Consider the following 21,634-nt stretch of genomic DNA (forward strand, 5'->3'; position numbering starts at 1 on the left):
TGCAATTTCCACTGCACTTTGATACCTTTTTGTTCAGCGTCATATTTAACTAATATTCTACTCTTAAACAGAATATGTTCACATTGGCTATTAAATAAGTAAAGCAAGTGAGCGTAGTAAGAGAAACTTAGTTTATTTAGTAACAGGGTAGCACATCAGATGAATAAAACACATTTTATTTATGAGTAAAAATTATATAGCTATGATTGAACAGACATATTTTCCCTCATATAAAAATTGTGATGACGAAAAAACATGAAGACTGAGTAGCTAAATACATAAATTATAATAGTTCAAGAGCATTAGTGAAAATTATAGTTTCCAGATCTTTCGATATGAAAATGTTTTAGAAGCAGTAGGCTACATTTCTGTTGTGAAATTTAGCAAGTAAGAAGCACACATTAATAATGTTTCCCTATATTCTCTTTTGAGTAGCCTAAAATATAAAAACAGAAAGGCAAGTCTTACAAAATAACTAAGACTGGATGAACATTATCAAATCTAACCACAATTTATCTGTACATTGCCAAAACAAGTAAATGAAATGAAATGTCTTCAGAAGAGTGACAAAAACGGACTTTTTCCCCATAAGAATAAGAAAGGCTCTCTGCTATCCTTTCAAACGGCAACTCACACGATTCGAGCACTTTCTTCTTGCGAATCGGTTTGCTTGATTCTTTAAAAGAATCATTTCAAACGAACGACTCGTTCGCGAATGGACGTCACGCAACTCTCGCGATATAAACTTTTCCCGGTTACCTGAGGAAACGAGAGTTTGATTCAAAGTGTACCCTTATATGAATGAACGAAAACAACAGAAAGTCATCTTAATAACAGGAGGTAGAGTAATGCAAACTAGTTGCCTTTATATCTGTACTGTTTACTGATTAAATATACGTTTATTTATCTTTGTGGTGGTGTTTATCTAATTATTTACCCGTTATCCGTTAGCTTTGGAAAGATGTGCTTCGTAGAGTCAGCTAGCAACAGCTAATAAACCATCTTAGTCCTGTCATATTTCAGTATTGGTTCTTTTTAAACACTTTCTTCTGGCTTATGTGTGGAATTGTGAGGAAAAACAAAGTGATATTAGCGTGTTTTCTAGTTTTGTCCTACGCGGTAGATGTTTAGTAACCATAGTTTACTCCACAATATCATAGCAACCGCATTTATTATGTAAAATCATAACGTAACTTAGTAACGTAAAATATGACGTCTGTAAAACCCATTCGCTATCGAGTTGAGTTTCTAGCATTGTTACCACAGTTTTTCAGTTGCAGCTAGTTTCAAACAATAATTTGTTACTTTGTATTTGATGATAAGCAAGCGTTTGTTTGTGCTTTTTATGTTCTGATTGACATTTACATGAAATTCTTGTGTGTGTGTGTGTGTGTGTGTGTGTGTGTGTGTGTGTGTATATATATATATATATATATATCAATCATTTGTAAATTGCTTAGTGCATGTTTCAAACATCTAAGTTTGGCAAAGGTGTCTTACTGTGTTTTCTACTTTATTCTTTAGGTCATTTTAATCATTTTTTGAGAGAGAGAGAGGATCTCGGCTGCATGAAGATAACCAGAAATGGCATCACCACAAACGCTTCAGCCTGTCCTGAAGATGAAGGTCGACGAGCTCTTCCTCTTTTGGTTGAGTGAGCCAAGTACACAGGCGATGCTAAAAGACTACCTCAACAAAATCAAGAACGGGGAAGAAATGGATCTAAGCCATGGCGATTTTAAGAGCACAAGCACTTTGGTATTAACAGAAAACAACAACATTGCTTCAAAGATAAATGGGACGGACAGAATGACTGCGGCCCTTGGTTCCCCATGCAGCCCTCCTTCCGCCTCGCTGCCATCTGCGAGTGGCAGCAATAACAGAGCTGGAGTGAATGCGAGGGCCCTGCGACGCTCTGTCAGCACTAAGAAGGTAAAGCACCTGTGTTCAGAAGTCTCTTCACAATGTAGCATGACCCTTGATCTATCACCTTGCAGACTGTTGTATCCAGGGCCACTCAGTCTAAATTTGTATTCTACCAATTTTCATACGGAGTCTCAAATCCATCAATCCCTCATATCACAAATACAAACATAACAGTTTGTTTTATTTTTCAAATAGTTAGCATTTCATGTAGTAAAACGTATATGCCAAACACATTTTTACTAGGGCTGTGCAAAAGTTAATTGCGATTAATCGCATCCAAAATAAAAGTCTGTGTTTACATAGTATATTTGTGTGTGCTGTATATAATTATTTTGTATATATAAATACACACACATGCATGTATATGTTTAAGAAAATGTGTTATTCCTATATAAAATATTTATATTTGTATAATATAGATTATGTATTTATATATATATATATATATACAGAATTCAAGCGCAAATAATTCTTAAATATATACATGCATGCATAGGTATTTATATATACAAAATAATTATATACAGCACACACAAATATATTATGTAAAACAGACTTTTATTTTGGATGCGATTAATCGCAATTAACTTTTGCACAGCCCTAATTTTTACATAGTTTAACATAGAAACCGCAGATTTGAGGGTGATTATCTGTTTTTTTTAACAGTGTCTAAGAGAGGGTTAAACAACTTTTTCCCGGTTTAGCCACAAGAGGATGCTGAATGGATTTTGCAGCTTTTAGTTAGTGTATGTAGGGCTCCTGCTCAGGTCAGATGAGCTCTGTGAACTCTGCATGTCTTTGTGTGTGAAGAAATCCTGTACATGTGTTCAACACTGGCCAGAGGTGGGTGAATCTCAATGCTGTCAATCCCTGGAATGGTAATGACTGTCATCATGTGCTGTCCAGTGACTCTGCTGGACTTAGCTGCTGAGTTTTCGGAGCTCATAAATTGGATTATGCATGGATATCTTTTACTAAAGCAATGCCTCGATACTTCCTGTTGTCAGTATCAGATCAATGTGTCATTAAATTCACACCTCACATATTGGCCCAAAAAGAGAAAACTGATATCAAGACAACTTATTCATATAATAAGTAGTATTGATGCACCTGCTGTGGAAATTAAAAAGATTGTGATAAAATTAGCTTCTGCTGTGGAATGCAAGAGGAATCTGTTGTGCTGTGTCCACGTTTCACGGAAAACTACATTTTTTCTGGTTTCTATTAGAAAAAGTCTTATTTTAGTCGCATACTAAATTTGCTTAAAGTTTAAAGGGAAGATAATTTAGAAAAAATGTAAAAGTATGAACTGCAAAGTTTCTTCAAGGATGACGCATAATGCATTTTGAGGGAAGACATCTTTTGTCAGTGAATATAAATCATGAGTATTGAGTAAGGGATGTTATTTGACCAGTGTGATTCTTGTGAAATGTTAAGCAGATGTGTGTGGAAGCTTTGATTTCTATGTCTAGTTATTCTCACATGCTTTGGTAATCCTTCATGCTGAAGGAACAACTGTTGGCTATTTTATGGTTTCTGGCATGATGGTACAATCAACATGTGCCCACAACTTGTCACAATGATTTTTTTTGATCCTGTATGTTCTATTTTGAAAGGCTATAGGAATTCCAGAACACAAATACATTCTCCAAAGTATTAGTTAAAAATTCAATTAACGTCATTCTGATGCTCATCGGAGCAACTGTGCAGCGTTGACACAGGACACCAGTAAAGATAGCCTTGGTTTCTCTGTGCAGGAATTAACTACTGGTAATTTGGCTTACTCTTCATTGTCAGTTTACATATTTGTCCATGGTGTAATACAGTATGTGTAAACTCAGTCAGATGCTGGTAATAGTCAGAATAACTTGGTGTCTGCCATGCCTGACTCTTGTTTGCAAGGTGAGAGGTCATTAAGACATGTTGCCTAAAAATTGTAAGATAATTAACAAGAAAAAATATTAACACATGAGCGAAATCATTGTGGTGTCCATGAAGATGTAAAAAATGTAGTTTGTTTTCCTCCCCCGCCTGATTAACCGACGCTGATTTGATTTGGGTGGGTTTCTCCCATCCCCATACAACGTCACTTCTGTCTTTCACTGCCCTGGCAAGAACGTTCGTCTCCTCGGCTGTGAACCGCTCCCTGCGTCCACCTGGTAAACCCGCCATAATAATAACAATCCGCCATGCAACATGCGCACCTGCATTAAAGGGTATGTTGGATGATGCTCTCATTTGTTTTTCATGTTATACGCCCAAACCACACCTATGAATAATGAAGCTATTTCAGACCAGCCCCTTTTTAAACTTGCGTCGGGCGCAAGAGTCATTTATCCTGCCAGTAAAATAGCAACAACGCCCACGACCCGCCCACAAAGTTACTTGGGCTTCGCGCTTTTTCAAATCGTTAAAATAGGGCCCATAGTGTTTATATTTTTTTCCCCTACAGCATTTCTTATTGTAGCATGTTTGTTAGTGCTCCCCACTTTTGCCTTGCTGGTCATCCTCTCTTCAACCACTTGACTCTACTGACTGGACACAGAGCTTTGTTTGGAAATTGGCACTATCTGCACGGACAGCTGCCAGCTCTTGTTCAGGCAGATCTTTTTCTCGTTCTGTTTGTACCAGCTTACTCTGACAGTGGAGAGTTGTTTTATGCATAGCACAAACACAGAGCCAAATGGTGGGGAAAGTGCTGTTAGGAGAAAACTTTCCAATAGACCCAAATGAAAAACAAAAATATTGACAAGTTCACCAGTGAGTTTACTATGTTGGTTTTCCATATTTCTTTAACAGACTGATGAGTAAAGTGCAGTAAAAGCAGTAAGAGGATTAGGCTTATCAAATGTGTGCAGTATCCTGCCATTGGATGACAACAGGAACTGTTTATACTGGAATGAGTGGAAGAATGCAGACTCGATGATCTGACATCTAAAAATACTTATTTAAGCCAGGCAGGGCTTTATTTTTGCACCACTTTGTTTGTTAGATTCTCTGGCTCCAAGCCTTCAGTGCATATGCACTCACTTTTATGGCAGATGATCAGTTGTCACTAAAGTTTCCTTTTCTAATAATCCAATTAGTTCCAGTATAATATGTGCATAAGATATGTACAACGCCCAGCCGCAGAGACTTAGTTTCTTTGGATCAACACAGTTGGAAGGAATTGATGTAATTGCAGTCAGTCTGGGAACGGATGTTTGTTAAAGGACTAAAGATACATTTGTTTCTTGGGGTTGCCCAAACAGAGCATGTTGGGTCTTTTAATAGTCCTCAACTGCTTCAGCCATCATTCTTTGAATTCAATACTTCCACGCTGTGCTACTAACTAAGACTTGTCATCTATAATAAGCCACAGAAAAGCTGGAAGCTGTAGCCTTGGAAAGCAAAATAAACAAAACATAAGGCAGTAATACTTGTGTATTTTTTTATTTAAGTTTAGCTTCGGCTTTGTGTTCTGCTATACGGGATTAAATTGACCTTGGGTATGTAGATGGTAACCAGACTTATTTATTCAACTATTTGAAATCAGAAGAGAGACATTGCAACAACAACCCTACAGCAATGATAGCAATAAATTAGTGTTGTGATTTCTTTCCTTCACAGTGGGACATTCTTTCCTCCCTAAAAAAAAGCCCAAACGTAATGTTCAAATCAGCTAGATATAGTCTATTTTTGCTAAACTGTAGGACGTTATAGATAATTTAAAAAAAAGTTATTAAAATTGCATTAAGTCATTTAGTACAGTGAAGACTATGCACTGATTTTACATTTAAAAACACTTTTAAATGTAAAAACTTTGTTGATAGAGACTTTAAACACTTTGTAGTAAACACTTTGTTGATAAAGACTTTAAAAATTATTTATTTCACACAGGAATGCTATGCTGTTCCTAATCAGAAAGCGAGACTAAGCGAGAGAAATGGAACATTATTTTTATATTATTTTCACTATCAGCCATCTGTCAATTGTTTAAAAACAGTCGATTATCAGGGCCGATTATATCCTGTCAATCAAAAGGGGCAGGAAAATGCGTCAGACCGTAACTCATACTGCGTGTGAAGAAAATCTCTGTGTTAATATTAGAGAATTTATAATCCTTCCTTCCTCTAGTTACAGCTTGTTATATTAAGGTAGGAATTATACATGCTATTAAAGAGTTTGAATTAAACTGCGCAGAAGTCAAAGCGCACAGATCGACAAACCAATTGTGTGACTATTAGCTATACATTTCTTAGAAATTCAGTATAGTGTCCTGTCCTTATTATACATTCCTCACACAACAAAATAAATGTGATGCATCATGGTAACACCATTCGTGTGTACCTGCACTTCATGTCTTCCAATCACACAAAAAACAAAAACAAAAGAGAGGATATTTTTTCGCAATCCAGATGAAACTGGACAAGGTGCATCTGTTGTTGAACTCACAAATGTAAATTTTTCTCCTCCTAAAATGGTAAAGACTAAACATGCAAGCGTTTTTTTAACGACTCTACGCAGCGACTAACGACTGCACTACTGCAACATGCATCGCCCCAGAGAAGTAGCTGAGCATCCTTCAAGAAGGTAAAGCGAACTTTAAACAAAGTTCTCCGTCTGATCCTGAAGCACATAGCTGAAGTAAAACACATTTTATGAAAAATGTATTCAGAAATTTAAGGTTCTGCACTATTTCTATGTGAGCCATAATTAATATTTAAAATATGTGTTTATTTATTTATACATATTGGAGTGAGATTTTGGCACAGTGATTAACTCAGAAACTTAATGGCACTTCATGACAAAAATGTTGTCGACCCCTGCACTATATAGTGATTTAGATTCAGAATGGGTCCATAGTTGTCTTTAATCTGTGCTTTTCTTCTAATATCACTGTCTTAACCACCCCACACAGCTGATTGGTTGATGTTGTACGACACGTTTTTGTTGCAAAGTGCATTCAGCCCTTATCATATAAAATCACCAAACATGCAATGCAGTGAATTAAATTAGTTTTTGTTTACGTGACCTCTGGGATAAAAAAACAAAAATGCATTTATAAAAACTGTGCTAAATTACAATGCAGTTCCACTAACGTCCACAAGACGTGCAAAATAAGAATCTAGGCTGAGGACAAAGGACATGTTGCCCTTTTTAAAGAAACATGTTTAGCTAATGTCTTTTGGATCATGCGTTTGATTTAAGGCTTAACAGTTAAAGGGATGGCTGTGTTTCCAGACTTTCTGCAGTACACGAAAAAAAGAAGCAACAAAATGAGAGTGAATTATGACAGAATTTTTATGATTTAATAATGGTCTGTATGTTGTGAAAAGAATTCGCATCCCAAATTGTACATCTTTGGATTGCTCTCCATAGATGTGAAAGTATGCTGATCTATCAAAATGTTGCATCCTATTGCAGTTATCAGTATGCATTGTTCTTGGTTGCTGCAATCAGGGTTCAAAGTGAACAGATTTGTGTCTTTACATAACCTCTAGGAGAGCTGTGGAATGCACACTGAAAAGGGCAGATCCACCTCAGCACTCCACTGCTCTCACACAGACACCCTCGTCCTATCTACCCACAGTGACTTTTCAGGATAGGACTGTGACCTCTACCAGCCACTATCGGATGTGTGGAGCAACAGGCAGGGCTGTGATTCAGGCTATTGCACAGTTGAGGAGAGCAGCTGCCGCTCACCATTAAGAGAGCTGGTGCTTTGATAAAGACAGGCAGAGGAGTGTCCTGTGGTGGGACAGTCACTGGACGAGATTATTCTGACCCAAGAGTGCGTACTGTCTGCCACACTGGCTCCATTAGCTGACAGCAGTATGAGAATGAAGGAGATCTCTTTACGACAGGACCCTGACCTGAGGAAGGAGTTGGCACTGCTGGCTCGCGGCTGCGACTTTGTGCTGCCCTCTCGCTTTAAGAAGAGGCTCAAAGCCTTCCAGCAAGGACAGGCAGGTGGTCTTATATGTTCTGTGTGAAACCATCAAAGCTTTTGTTTTTGCTTATTGCTGGCAATTGTCAGTCTCGGTGACGATGTGATCTGATGTTTGCGTTCCTGAGGTGTGTAATCATAGCAATGGCATTTTGCAAAACAAAATGTTTTACATGTATAGAATAACTTAGACCAGAGGATTATCATCGTTTTTAGAGCATCCAAATGTTTAAGATGGGGCAATGGCTCTGTGCTGGAGTTGATGATGGTCATTGCCTTTTATAGACATGGCTGACACTGACTGGAGAAGGCTAGATAAAATGCATGCATCTCTCACAGTGGTTTACACTGAGCAGAATCCCTCGCATGCCACATCAGAGAGACTTTCTAAATGCGTTAAGCTTCCAAACTTCCATATAGGTTAGTGTTAGTGTTTTTAAAAGCAAAAGTCTAGTTTGTTGCTTAAGTTGTCACTGCTTTTACTGATTAATAACAGTGGTTTATTGCTGGACATACATTGTGGATGTCTCTAGAATGAGATCACAGGAGAGTAAAGCAAGAAGTAAACAGTCAGGATTAAATGACACCTAAGATTACAAAGTCATCAAATTTTGTTAGACATGTAAACAGTTCCTAAAGGTGTTTACTGAGAAGAAATATGGCTGTGCCCATGTGCTCACTGTGCTGTTTTTATTGCTCCATATAGTGCACGAAGTTGCAATATGGACTTATGATTTTTTTATTAACCCACAAAAATGACTACCGACTTGAAAATAATTCAATTGCACTTCTTGGTTTTCAAATACTTCTTTTGTTTTGTTTAAAATTATTAGGATTCCTACCTACGCAGTTTGGAAAAGTATGGATGGAATTTAATTTCAGTAATTTCTAGTCTGGAATCTGGATAAGTATGGAAAAATATTTTTGTTTTTTGAGAGACTATTGCCCCATTCATTTTTCTAAAATATAAAATTAAGATTTTAAAAATAAATAAATAAATACATAGTTCTCTTACAAGCAGGGTGATTTACGGCACAAGTTTAATGATCGTTTTGTGATTATCGACATGACTGAATGAATTCAAGGCACACATTTTCATTACACAAAACAGTTTGTCTTTACCATAAGCGAGTCTCTTTGAACCTCACTAATGTGTGTGTGTGTGTGTGTGCCACTCAAACTAGCAACGGATAAATGAGAAAATGGTTATTTAAATCAGACTGCACTTTACTGTTTGGTGATTGTGCCACATCAAACCACATTTACAGAATTCAATTGATGTGTCAGAGCAGAGGTGAAATATATTCAGGTTATAATAAAGCATTTTAGGTTCTTCTCATCATGTAAGGGCATATTAACAACTTTGTGAAAACCAATGAAAAAAAAGAAAAGAAAAAAGTATTTATAAAAGGATTACAGTATTATATGCCAAATATAATGCTGTATGAACCATTTATGTTAAATATGGTGTGAAAAATCTACAGACAGGTTTGGAAGTTTGAGACTGGAAAAGTATAGTATTTTTAAATCAAATGTGTAGGAACCCATATATCCGGTATAAGTTTTTGAAATCTTAGGGAAGAAAATAATTTTAAAATATATAAGTTTAAGTTTAAATATAAAGCCCACTAAATTAGGTATTTACTGTTGCTTTCTATTGCATGAAATGCATTTGTGTATGCAATGCAGCAGACTCCAGGTCCTGCTTATTTAATAATTGAATTATTACATTTAATGTCATGCCAAATTAATGAAATAAATTAAAATTAACGTGAATGCACCTCTGGACTGAGAGGTTTACAGTGGATTTGGAAGGAGTAACAATAAAAATATTGTGAATTTTCTGCCCGAGTAAATGATGGTTATATGATCAGCTTGCATCTCACAAGAACCAAATATTGTCACCGAAGTCATTCCCTTGATGTACAAAATATTTGTATCCCTCAGTATAAAACTTCTGTACGGTAAGGGTCGAGTTGTCTGAAGTCAACATGTATGTGTCTAATACAGAAATGCTACATAATGTATTAAATGTAATGTTGCTTATTCAAGAGAGTGGGCTTTGATGGAGTTTTTTTTTTTTTCTCCTCTGTGTAAGTTCTAGGGGGGTCAAGATCTTCACAGCTGCAGCTTGACACTCAAATAGTTGAGGTTTTAAGTTACTGTGGGAAGTTGAGCCTTTGGAAAATCAGTAATATGAGGAATTTAACCACAAGTGTTCACAAAACATTTGGGCACGAAGGACGTTTTGTCATTGAGAGAAGTGTACACAATAACAGTATGATGTCTTTGTTTTTAAATGTAACTACTTTGGAGATTTCAAACTCTGCAGTCATTCAGCCTGTTCTACAAATGTCAAGGTTTTTTTAACTACTTCAATGTTTCAGCCAGGCATGGCTTTTCCAAGCAAATACCAACATTTGTCTCTGATTGTTCCACTTGTTTTATAAACTCTTTTAGATTTATTTATTTTTTTAGTCAGTGTAATTAAATGCTTGATTACAAAATGTATAACCAATCCAATAGTTTATATCTGATGCTGTCTTAGCAAGTTAATGTTTCAAACAGTTATGTTTACCCTAATGTGCTAACCCTAACTTTAAAACTGTTCTTTCAGAACATTCCAGCAAATAATTGACAATTTTTTTTTTTTTTTTAAATATGAGTATATTTGATATATTAGTGTATTAAGATCAAATGAAGGCATTAATTAATCACTGCTAATATTTCAAACAATTATCCACGACATGTTCTTATCCTTGTCTTGGGTACTGCATCATGTGTAATAGGTATCCCAAAAAATATTGCAAGCCTTAGCTTCCTCAAAGTCATTTGCGAGGTGTGCATCGGTCAAATTTCTTTTGTGTTGTGTTTTACGGATGCTGGGAAGTAACGCGCCTAAATTAATCCATCACTGTGAAATGCTGATTGAGGTGAAATTTTCAGAGCAGCCAATGATGAGTCTTGTGGCTAATGGTTATTAATTCTGTCCGTTCAGCAGGCGCAGGCTAAGAAAGAGGAGCCCGTGACACCAGCTTTAAGTGAAAGCATTCCAAAGTTCTACTTCCCTCGAGGACAACCCCAGGCCAACATCAACATAGACAATCTCATTTCCAAGATCGAACAAATGTTTTCTCAATTTCCTGATGAAAGAGTCACTATTAAAGACATGGGGCTAGTTGCCAAGGTAAGTGTGGATTGTAACGTGCCACCTTTACCTGCTCAGCAAATTGTTCATTTGTGTAACTTATTACTGTTTACTAGTCTGAAGGTTTTCCTGTAGATGGAGAAATATCATCTCTGTTATGTGTTGAATTATTTATCCTGAGGAGAAGCCGTCTAGTTTAACGACAGGGTTCAGAAATTTAAACAGATTTATTTAAAAACAGTCTTCGCTAATTAGCTCAGTTTGCTACTGCATATGTGAAAGATGTAGTCAGTGTTCAAGCACTTAGAAACCTCTGATTGTGCTGAATTGCTTGTTTAAAATACAAACCCAATTCCATAAAAGTTGGGACACTGTACAAATTGTGAATAAAAACAGAATGCAATATACCCAATCATGTTATACCCAATCATGTTGCCAATTGACCTAATAAGTTGCAAATTGGTCCTCCAGCTATTCCTTATATGTACATTTAACTTTTCTGGCCTCTTATTGCTACCTGTCCCAACTTTTTTGGAATTTGTAGCTCTCATGAAATCCAAAAGGAGCCAATATTTGGCATGGCAATTCAAAATGTCTCACTTTCAACATTTGATATGTCATTTATATTGTATTCTAAATATAATATTGAAATTTGAAACTTCCACATCATTGGATTCTGTTTTTATTCACAATTTGTACAGTGTCCCAACTTTTATGGAATTGGGTTTGTAGAATGATTAAAGAGTTGCAGAAGTTATTCTTCTGTAACTTTCTAATCTCAAAACTTTACAGTTTGTTTGGCACTTAATGAATTAGATAGAAATCATGACATCTTGACCTATTTTGTCACCCTGAGGTCTATTTTTGTGTGACCCTTTTGTCTCTTTGCAGGCCTGTGAGTGCCCACTCTATTGGAAAGCTCCATTGTTCCATGCTGCCGGAGGAGACAGGAGGGGATATGTGTCCGTTCACAAGTTTGTGGCAATGTGGCGAAAGTAAGACAATAGTTCTCTTCACAATGCCCTTTCACATTAATGTCTACAGTGGTCAGTGGCTACACAAGTGTGTGAATGTCCTTTTATCAAGAGCTGAAGTGTTGTGAGCTCTCTGTGTACAATTTTGGTATGATACTGCAGTTTATTTTAGGTGTCCCTGCAGAGGTTTGTGGTTTTGTTTTTGTTTTTGGAGAAGGGGAGGGTACTGTCGTGTATACACTCATTCAAGTTTTCAACAATCCTGCTGGGGTTCCGTGAACGGATATATGAAACTTATTAGATTTTCCTTCAAATATATAATGAAAAAACAAACAAACAAACAAACAAAAAATTATTAACTTCTATATTATTAATGCATTTGGGTGGGTGGTGGGGGGGGTGGTGGTCCCTGAGTCTGTAAAGGTAAAAAAAAAAGAAAAAAAAAAGAAAATGTTTTATGATTATTCCTCCATTGTACATCAGAACTGGCTGAGCGTGAATTCCAGAGCCTCATTTGTAGATGCCATTAATCCAAAGCCACATATTTAAAGTGAAGGGTTTTGGAGACTATATTGCTCTTTGAAAGGGTGAGATGGAGCCTGAAACCATCTGTTTCCTCTCCACAGAGTGCTTCAGACCTGTCATGATGACGCATCCAAATTTCTTCACCTTCTGGCCAAGCCTGGCTGCAATTATTTGGAACAAGAGGACTTTATTCCATTCCTGCAGGTAGAGAGTGTTGGACCTACCACTGAGAACACACGTCAAAACATGCTGAGCATCGATATTTCGGCTTCATGTTATTTGCTCTCATTCCGTGTTTTTATGTACTTGCAAAATTCCAAATGTGGCACTAAATGTCCTAAAATAATTGTGCGCAGAAGTGCATTCTTCGAGTTCAGTGATGGACATGTCATTGATATTCACTGGCAGGATTGGCCGTGCACAGTGGAAGAGATCTATTCTGGCGTCTGCGCTTTAATTTGTATTGTGTAGCTTTAGCAATTGCTTTGACCGTTTTGATGAATGAAAAAAGTATTGCTATGGAGTAGATTGGCCTGTTCCCGTCTGCTCCTTTACAGCAGTGATTTATGTGTTTTTCTATTGTTTAATTTCACATGGGGAAGGGTCAAAGAGTCCCGCACCTCCCCTAAAATAAGTTGTCGCAATTTATCACTTTTTACGCATGTATACCAATATTTGACTATGAAACATGCATGAGAAAAAGCTTTGCTTCTCTGCTGATGAATGCACTTGATAGGAAAAGTCAGTGGGCCATATATATGCAGAGACTGAAACTGAGGCCTTAAAATCAGCCCTTTGTTCTTAGAGGTTTAATACCTTTAACATTTCCACACGTCGGTCTTGTACCAAAACATTATCCTCTGCAAGTGGACAGAATGATTCGCCTTTTCTCTGTAATCTAATCCAGAGCCTCTTTGCACACAAATGGATTTAACACTAGGCTTTTTTTTTTTTTTATGTAAGCAGTGTCTGTTATTATATGCTGACTTTGATGTTATATTGGTGTATGTATGAATCATTATAATGTGTTTTTTTTTTTTTTTTTAAGGATGTAGTGGATTCACATGCAGGTCTGGCATTTCTAAAGGAGGCTTCAGACTTTCACTCACGCTACATTACAACTGTAAGGAATTCTTCCAATATTGTTCTAGATACCAATCAGCTGGTAGTAGTATTTTTCTTTTTGTATATGAAACAGATTTGCACACTTCAAATAACTATTTAGGCTATACGGTTATTGTTTTGGTACACCAAAAGTCTGGACAGTTGACCGATATCTCGATGAGCCTGATGTTCAACAAAGTGCTTCTTCTGCCAACAGGTAGTCCAAAGGATATTTTATAATGTAAACCGCTCATGGACTGGAAAAATAACATGTCCAGAACTCAGGCGAAGTAGTTTTTTACAGGTAAATGTGTTGTTAGTCTATCTAGGACTGTAATGAACATTTGACAGTTAATTGTCATACTAACTGATGTAACTAAAATAAACAAAAAGATGGTGTTTTCTCAATATATAGTGTTTTAAAATAGACAGATGTTTTTTTTTTTTAAACCTAACTCACATTAATATTATTTTAGATTAATGGCTGATTTATATATTATCATTGTAGATTTTAAATATGATTTTATGTTAATAGTTAATTACTATCAATTGCAATAGATTTAACTCTCACGCTGCTTTTTAAGGCTATCTGGTGGAAGCACCTAGCTTTAATTTTGAATGCAATATGTAAATGGTATATGGTATCACCAGGCGGGCCTACCTATAATTTATGTGACTAAGCTTTTCCATTGTTTAACGGTAAAAATGTTTCCCAACAGAATGTGGCATTACTGGAAGAGGAGGAAGAGATTAATGAGTTAACGGAGTTCTTCTCCTATGAACATTTTTATGTCATCTACTGTAAGTTTTGGGAGCTGGACACGGATCACGACTTGTACATAGACCAGAGAGACCTGACGCGACATAACGATCAAGGTACCCATCCACCCGCCGCGGTTTTAAAAAGCATTTCACTCTTCTGACATGCTGTTTAACGATTGTCTGCTTTTCGTTGGAGGTGACTTGAAATATCCATCGCCTCCAGCAGCACTTGACTGCATGTGTTTCTGTTTGCTGCAGTATGAGCTTAGTAAATTGAATGAAGTGCGCTGAAATTTGAACATCAATTTCCTCTACCATGACGGCATGTCTGGCACTCTGATAATTTTATCTCCTTTCAGACATCGCTGTGTCTTTAAAATGATAAAATAAGGATATTAAATCACTGTGTCTTACTGCTGCAATGTACAATATTTACAACCTTTTTGACAGCGAATTATTACCCTATTTAAGCATAAAGGATAAGACTGTGATGTGATTTTTCTGTTCTCTTTGACAGCCATTTCCAACCGAATGATTGAGAGGCTATTCTCTGGAGCTATATCCAGGTACCATCTTTCATTTTACAGACTTTTGTTCCCTCGTGTAGCGTGCGTGTAATGTATCATATTGTTATAGAGTGCTGTGGTTAATTATTCTCTGATGCTCAGGGACAGAAAGGTTCATAAAGAGGCCAAGTTAAACTATGCTGACTTCGTGTGGTTCCTCATATCTGAGGAGGATAAAAAGACTGAGACCAGGTAATTGAAAATCTTTTTTTTTTATTATTATAGCTTGTAGATTTCGTTAACGATTTGGTGGGTTTTTATCAAAATAAAATGTTAGGTTGTAACTAACAACTGCTTTGATCATTAATTAGTCAATTCTTTCTTATTTGTTGCTTGTGTAGCATAGAGTACTGGTTTCGCTGTATGGATCTGGATGGGGATGGAGTTCTGTCCATGTATGAACTTCAGTACTTCTACCAGGAACAGTGTCAGAAGCTTGAGGCTTTGGCCATTGAACCATTGCCTTTCGAGGACTGCCTGTGCCAAATGTTAGACATGGTCAAGCCAGAAATCCCAGGTATTATTTGAAAAGATGAATAACTTTTTCTTGTATCAAGCTTTCTAGGTATTTTATCCTTTACTTCAGAATGATGTCTTCCTAGCAAAAGTAAACAAAACAGTAACCATGTGCTCTGATTTTTGTTAGGAAAGATCACTCTCAGGGACTTGAAGCGGTGTAAGCTTTCCCATATTTTCTTTGACACGTTCTTCAACATTGAGAAGTACCTAGAGCACGAACAGAGGGATCCCTTAATGGCTGCAAGGGTAATGAACAACAGATTATTTATATAATTTTATTGCTATTATGGTCACTTAGATCCTGTAATAAGTTTGGTGTTCTTTGTATGTCATTTTATAGGATACCGAGACAATGGGACAGGAGATTTCTGACTGGGAGAGATATGCTGCAGAGGAGTATGATAACTTGGTGGCAGAGGAAACTGCGAACGAGCACTATAACGATGGGTAAGGATGTTTCGTATATACTCTGACCACATTTGTATCAGTGCGCAGTATCATAGATGAGCGTGCAGCTGGAAACAACCTCTAAGCCACATGTGTAGACTCAGTCCTTCACCTCATGCTGCAGTTTAATAACATCAATCCACTTGTGTCATTTAGTCAGTGATCGAAGGGCTGATGAGGTTTTGTGTGACGATTTTAGGATCAGCACTGACTTCTAATGGCAGGATGAGTAGAGTTGAAAGAGGTAAGACACTGTAGGTGCAGGTTGAGGTTCCTCTCATGTTCTCCTCCACTTCTGTTCCGTTGTGGGGTCCTCCACGTTTTGCTCATCAGATATCGGACTTGTTTTACGTGCTAAAATTTCCAACAAACTCTTTTCAGTATTGTCGGGTGTCTTTTTTTTTACACCAGTTCCTTATCCATTTGCCATTTAGTTGGTATAGTAAAAATTGTGTTTTTTCCATTTTTCTCCATGAGTATTGAACGAAACTGGCCAGTTCTGAGATGAATCACTGCATTATGATATTTTGTAACCCAATACTGTGTTTTGATTTTTTTTTTAGCTATGACAATGCTCTGGACCCAGTTGATCACATTACATGTGCCTTTGACCTTCGGAGCGAGAAGAGACATCTCTTTGAGATTCCCAACCCTCACAGTAATCTGGACTTGGATGAATATGAATACGAGGACGATTTTGAATGACTACACAAGTAACGGTGACTATCTGGAAGTGTGTGGAACAGGATGTGGACTGATCCTGCTCTCAAATACTGATACTGCCTGGTTCAGCTAACCGAGGCTCAAGAAGCGTACGGATGCACTCCTTCAGCCGCTGGATGCCAGACAGTAAACCAGCGGTCGGGCGAGGCTCTGTTTATCAAGACGGATTGTGATGGCCCAGTCTGTCTGTCAGTGTGACATCTATGCACAACCAGGTCTATAAAATGTAGCTGCACTGTAGGTTTCAAGGAACTACGCTGGAACCAAACCAGGACACTTGAAATATTGAATATGCACCAAGTTTATAAATATTTACGTTTTTACTCTCAGAATTGGTTTATAAGACATTCCAGAGATTCACCAAAGTGATTTCGGCTTCATTTCATGGAAGGATGAAATAATGTGGTGATCAGACTCTGACATGTCTATGTGAGAGGTGTCTTTAAATTATAATGTATTTATATGTATTTGTAAATGTTTGTTGGTTTTGCCTTTTGTTTGTTCAAAACCTTTAGGCTTAGTCCACTTAAATGTTTTCAACAAATTATGTTTGTCATTTCTATAGAAGTACCTCCTAAAAATATACTTTTATTGTAAAAAATTTTTTGGTATTAAAAGTTCAATAAACAGGGATGTGATTTTTCCGGATTAATCCGGAATTCTGGATTTTCCGACCTGAAAATGTGACCTACGTGAATCAAAAAAAGAAGAAGAAGAGGGGGACTGGTGTCGGCAGCCGGACTGAAAAGGAGAGAATAAGAGCACATAACCCATAACTGGCTGACATACAGAAAGTTCCTTTCAAAGTATCAACAAGGACGTATATAGACCATTTCACAAGATGTAAACAACACTGGTCCAGAAGCACTCCTGTTTCAGTTTTTTAACACTACATAAAAGCTGGGATAAAATACAAACAGCAGAACATGTAAAACTGAATCAAAAAGTGAAACAAACATTTTTAAGATGTTTTCTTTACATGTGAAATAAAGAAAGCAGTTACAAACTGAAACAGGAAGTGCTTCTGGACCAGTGTTGTTTACATCTTGTGAAATGTCTATAGAGAGAATGTCTAATTGGTTCAGCTTGTTCACCTGCTCAATTTCGTATCAGTCGCTCTCGCGCTGAGTATCGTCGTCAGTTGACAAGAACATCACAGGTCACCAGGGCTGGGCGATATATCGATATAGTTCAAATTTGCGCTATGATTCTTGCTCCAATCAAGCTGCTGACTGCTTTTGTAGAAATATCGTGCATTCTGTCAGTTGCAGTTCTGACACCTCCGTCTCAACAGCACTGCCATTAGTGTAACTTTAACGCGACAAATACTCGCACTATTAACGCAGAGGAACGGCTAACGTTACATCAGTTCAGCGAGTTCACAAAAGTTAATTTGCATGTGCTTAAAGCCTTGCCGGTTAAACATGTTTGCGTTCACTGCTGATGCGCTGTTCTGAGACTGCGGTCAAGTGGGCCGCACATGGAAAATACACGGCCAGCCGCACCCCGGTATCACGACAAGACGTGAAATCACGTTGGTCCACTTTGGAAAACGTGTAGATGTCACGGTTTAACAAAACCATAAATAGGGCTATACTGCCCTCTTGTGTCAAATTATATTTTTATATTTATTTTTCCAACAAATAAAACCAAACCTATAATAAAAACCCATCCAATAAACCCTTGAACTTTGTGGAAGCTTATGTGTAGCATTATTCAATTTGAAATGTAATATGCAAAAAGACAATGCAATATGTAAAATGGCATTGCATTTTGTATTTAAATTTACATTTTGGCAAATGTAAATTGTCATTTCATTTTCATTTTGCACCAAACGTTGCTAAAATGGTAATGTAAAATGTAAATTTAAATACAAAATGCAATGCCATTTTACATATTGCATTGTCATTTTGCATATTACATTTCAAATTGAATAATGCTACACATAACCTTCCATATTGTGATGTATGAAAATGTGCAAAAAGTGTTTTTCAACCCAGACAGTATTCATGTCCAAGGCCTTGATGAAAGTATAAATTGAAACGTTGGCTTTGATTCAGCATACATTATACGTTTTTAAAATCAAAAAGTTAAGACTTAAAATTATAAATAGTTAAGATCCTTCTTCATAATTTAACTTATGACATTTGTGCCATTTTAATGCAATTTACTCTGCCTATTTAAACTTCTAAAAATATATGTGGACTGTGAAGATGAGCTAATTGACACAAACAAAAAGTCCTTTTTAAACTCCCCTTAAACCACAGAGCAAATAAATAAGTCACAGCTTTTTTTGTGTTTTAACTTAAATCTACTGTCACACTATATTAACACACTGGTTGGCGAAAAATATAACATTAGCTATAATTGAACACACACATCTGCAAAAAACACCATCTGTCTTCCAGAAAATAGCGTTTTATATTTCATGGCGATGTATGAGTGGAAATAAGATCTGCACGCGTCCTCTTTACCGTCTGCACTCTCTCAGGATGCTATAGCTAGTACAGTGTAGTTCGACTTTTTCAGTTTTCCTACACATTCACAGGGAACTACGATATAACTAAACATTAAATTACCATACCTCTCAATCTACAGATTCCCGCGTTTTTATCGTTGTATTTGTTGCTGTTGCAAGACTGTCCACCTGTTTCACGGAGCAGCAGCCAGCGCGCGCATCTCATTAGTAACCTGACCGGCATGGCCAAACGTCTGCTGAGCAGAAATCAGCTCTCAGAGCCTCGGTATGACTATTACTGTGTTATTAAAAAAGGTAAAACTGGACCTAAATCGGTTGATCAGCTGTCACCATTGATTGACAGCATTTCTCTTGTGTCTTGTGTTGACGAACTTGACCAACTACCTATCAGATCTGGGGTGGCCACAGGGGTGGCCAATGAGCTTTCAGGGGTGGCCCTGACCCCCTAGAATCACCAGTGCCTCTATTAGAATCCAGAGTTTTGAGAAGATTGGGGATACTTAATTTTTCGCCCCCCCCAAAAAAAAACGTAAGGGGTAACACTGTCGTTTTTTTTTTTTCGGGTCGAAATTTTGATTTTCGATATCTCAGCTCTGGAAGGGTCAGGAGCCTCCATTGTTGCACTCAGGTCTATGTCTCATGGCCCTCTATCAGAATCCAGAGTTTTGAGAAGATTGGGGATACTTCATTTTTGGCCCAAAAAAAAAAAAAAAACGTAAGGGGTAACACTGTCGTTTTTTTTTTCTGGTCGAAATTTTGAATTTTGATATCTCAGCTCTGGAAGGGTCTAGAGCCTCCATTTTTGCACTCAGGTTTAAGTCTCATGGCCCTCTATCAGAATCCAGAGTTTTGAGAAGATTGGAGAAACTTCATTTTTCGCCCGAAAAAAAAAACAAAAACGAAAGGGGTACCAATGTCGTTTTTTTTTTTTTCGGGTCAAAATTTTGAGTTTCGACATCTCAGCCCTGGAAGGGTCTAGAGCCTCCATTGTTGCACTCAGGTCTATGTCTCATGGCCCTCTATCAGAATCCTGGAGTTTTGAGAAGATTGGGGATACTTAATTTTTCGCCCCAAAAAAAAACGTAAGGGGTAACACTGTCGTTTTTTTTTTCTGGTCGAAATTTTGATTTTCGATATCTCAGCTCTGGAAGGGTCTAGAGCCTCCATTTTTGCACTCAGGTCTATGTCTCATGGCCCTCTATCAGAAACCAGAGTTTTGAGAAGATTAGGGATACTTAATTTTTCGCCCCAAAAAAAAAAACGTAAGGGGTAATACTGTCGTTTTTTTTTATGGGTCGAAATTTTGATTTTCGATATCTCAGCTCTGGAAAGGTCTAGAGCCTCCATTGTTGCACTCGGGTCTAAGTCTCATGGCCCTCTAACAGAATCCAGAGCTTTGAGAAGATTGGGGATACTTAATTTTTCGCCCCCAAAAAAAAAACGTAAGGGGTAACACTGTCGTTTTTTTTTCTGGTCGAAATTTTGAATTTCGATATCTCAGCTCTGGAAGGGTCTAAAGCCTCCATTGTTGCACTCATGTCTAAGTCTCATGGCCCTCTATCAGAATCCAGAGTTTTGAGAAGATTAGGAATACTTAATTTTTCGTCCCAAAAAAAACCGCAAGGAGTAACACTGTCGTTTTTTTTACGGGTCGAAATTTTGATTTTCGATATCTCAGCTCTGGAAGGGTCTAGAGCCTACATTCTTGCACTCAGGTCTAAGTCTCATGGCCCTCTATCAGAATCCAGAGTTTTGAGAAGATTGGGGATACTTAATTTTTCACCCAAAAAAAAAAAACGTAAGGGGTAACACTGTCGTTTTTTTTTTCGGGTCGAAATTTTGAGTTTCAACATCTCAGCTCTGGAAGGGTCTAGATCCTCCATTGTTGCACTCAGGTCTATGTCTCATGGCCCTCTATCAGAATCCAGAGTTTTGAGAAGATTGGGGATACTTAATTTTTCGCCCCAAAAAAAAAAAAAAAACGTAAGGGGTAACACTGTTATTTTTTTTTTCGGGTCGAAATTTTGAGTTTCGATATCTCAGCACTGGAAGGGTCTAGAGCCTCCATTGTTGCACTCAGGTCTATGTCTCATGGCCCTCTATCAGAATCCAGAGTTTTGAGAAGATTGGGGATACTTAATTTTTCGCCCAAAAAAAAACGTAAGGGGTAACACTGTCGTTTTTTTTTTCGGGTCGAAATTTTGAGTTTCGATATCTCAGCACTGGAAGGGTCTTGAGCCTCCATTGTTGCACTCAGGTCTATGTCTCATGGTCCTCTATCAGAATCCAGAGTTTTGAGAAGATTGGGGATACTAAATTTTTCGCCCAAAAAAAAAACGTAAGGGGTAACACTGTCGGTTTTTTTTTTTTGGTCGAAATTTTGAATTTCGATATCTCAGCTCTGGAAGGGTCTAGAGCCTCCATTGTTGCACTCAGGTATAAGTCTCATGGCCCTCTATCAGAATCCAGAGTTTTGAGAAGATTGGGGATACTTAATTTTTCACCCAAAAAAAAAACGTAAGGGGTAACACT

General features: G+C 37.4%; 1 protein-coding gene across 6 annotated transcripts; it reads left to right on the plus strand.

Moving 5' to 3' along the window:
• The first annotated feature begins 724 nt into the window (after positions 1 to 724).
• ppp2r3b (protein phosphatase 2, regulatory subunit B'', beta) lies at positions 725 to 17,310 on the plus strand. 6 transcript variants are annotated; one of them, XR_016169267.1, is made up of 15 exons: positions 725 to 840; positions 1,525 to 1,932; positions 10,854 to 11,042; positions 11,895 to 11,998; positions 12,604 to 12,706; positions 13,551 to 13,625; positions 13,824 to 13,910; positions 14,326 to 14,482; positions 14,886 to 14,934; positions 15,037 to 15,126; positions 15,276 to 15,451; positions 15,581 to 15,699; positions 15,794 to 15,900; positions 16,057 to 16,144; positions 16,464 to 16,480. XR_016169267.1 is itself a non-coding variant. In XM_039687836.2 (15 exons), exons 2-14 carry the CDS (start codon positions 1,585 to 1,587, stop codon positions 16,116 to 16,118), a joined length of 1,623 nt encoding a protein of 540 aa, XP_039543770.1. In that variant the 5' UTR covers positions 725 to 840; positions 1,525 to 1,584; the 3' UTR covers positions 16,119 to 16,144; positions 16,464 to 17,310. The 6 variants fall into 6 exon arrangements, 5 of the variants coding, with proteins under 5 accessions (XP_039543770.1, XP_039543768.1, XP_039543769.1 ...); XM_039687836.2 differs by having other exon boundaries at positions 16,100 to 16,144; positions 16,464 to 17,310; XM_039687834.2 differs by lacking the exon at positions 16,057 to 16,144 and having other exon boundaries at positions 16,464 to 17,310.
• Positions 17,311 to 21,634: the final 4,324 nt, after the last annotated feature.

This window comes from Pimephales promelas, chromosome 7 (assembly GCF_988280905.1).
Source record: "Pimephales promelas chromosome 7, fPimPro1.hap1.1, whole genome shotgun sequence".
Lineage (NCBI taxonomy): Eukaryota > Metazoa > Chordata > Actinopteri > Cypriniformes > Leuciscidae > Pimephales > Pimephales promelas.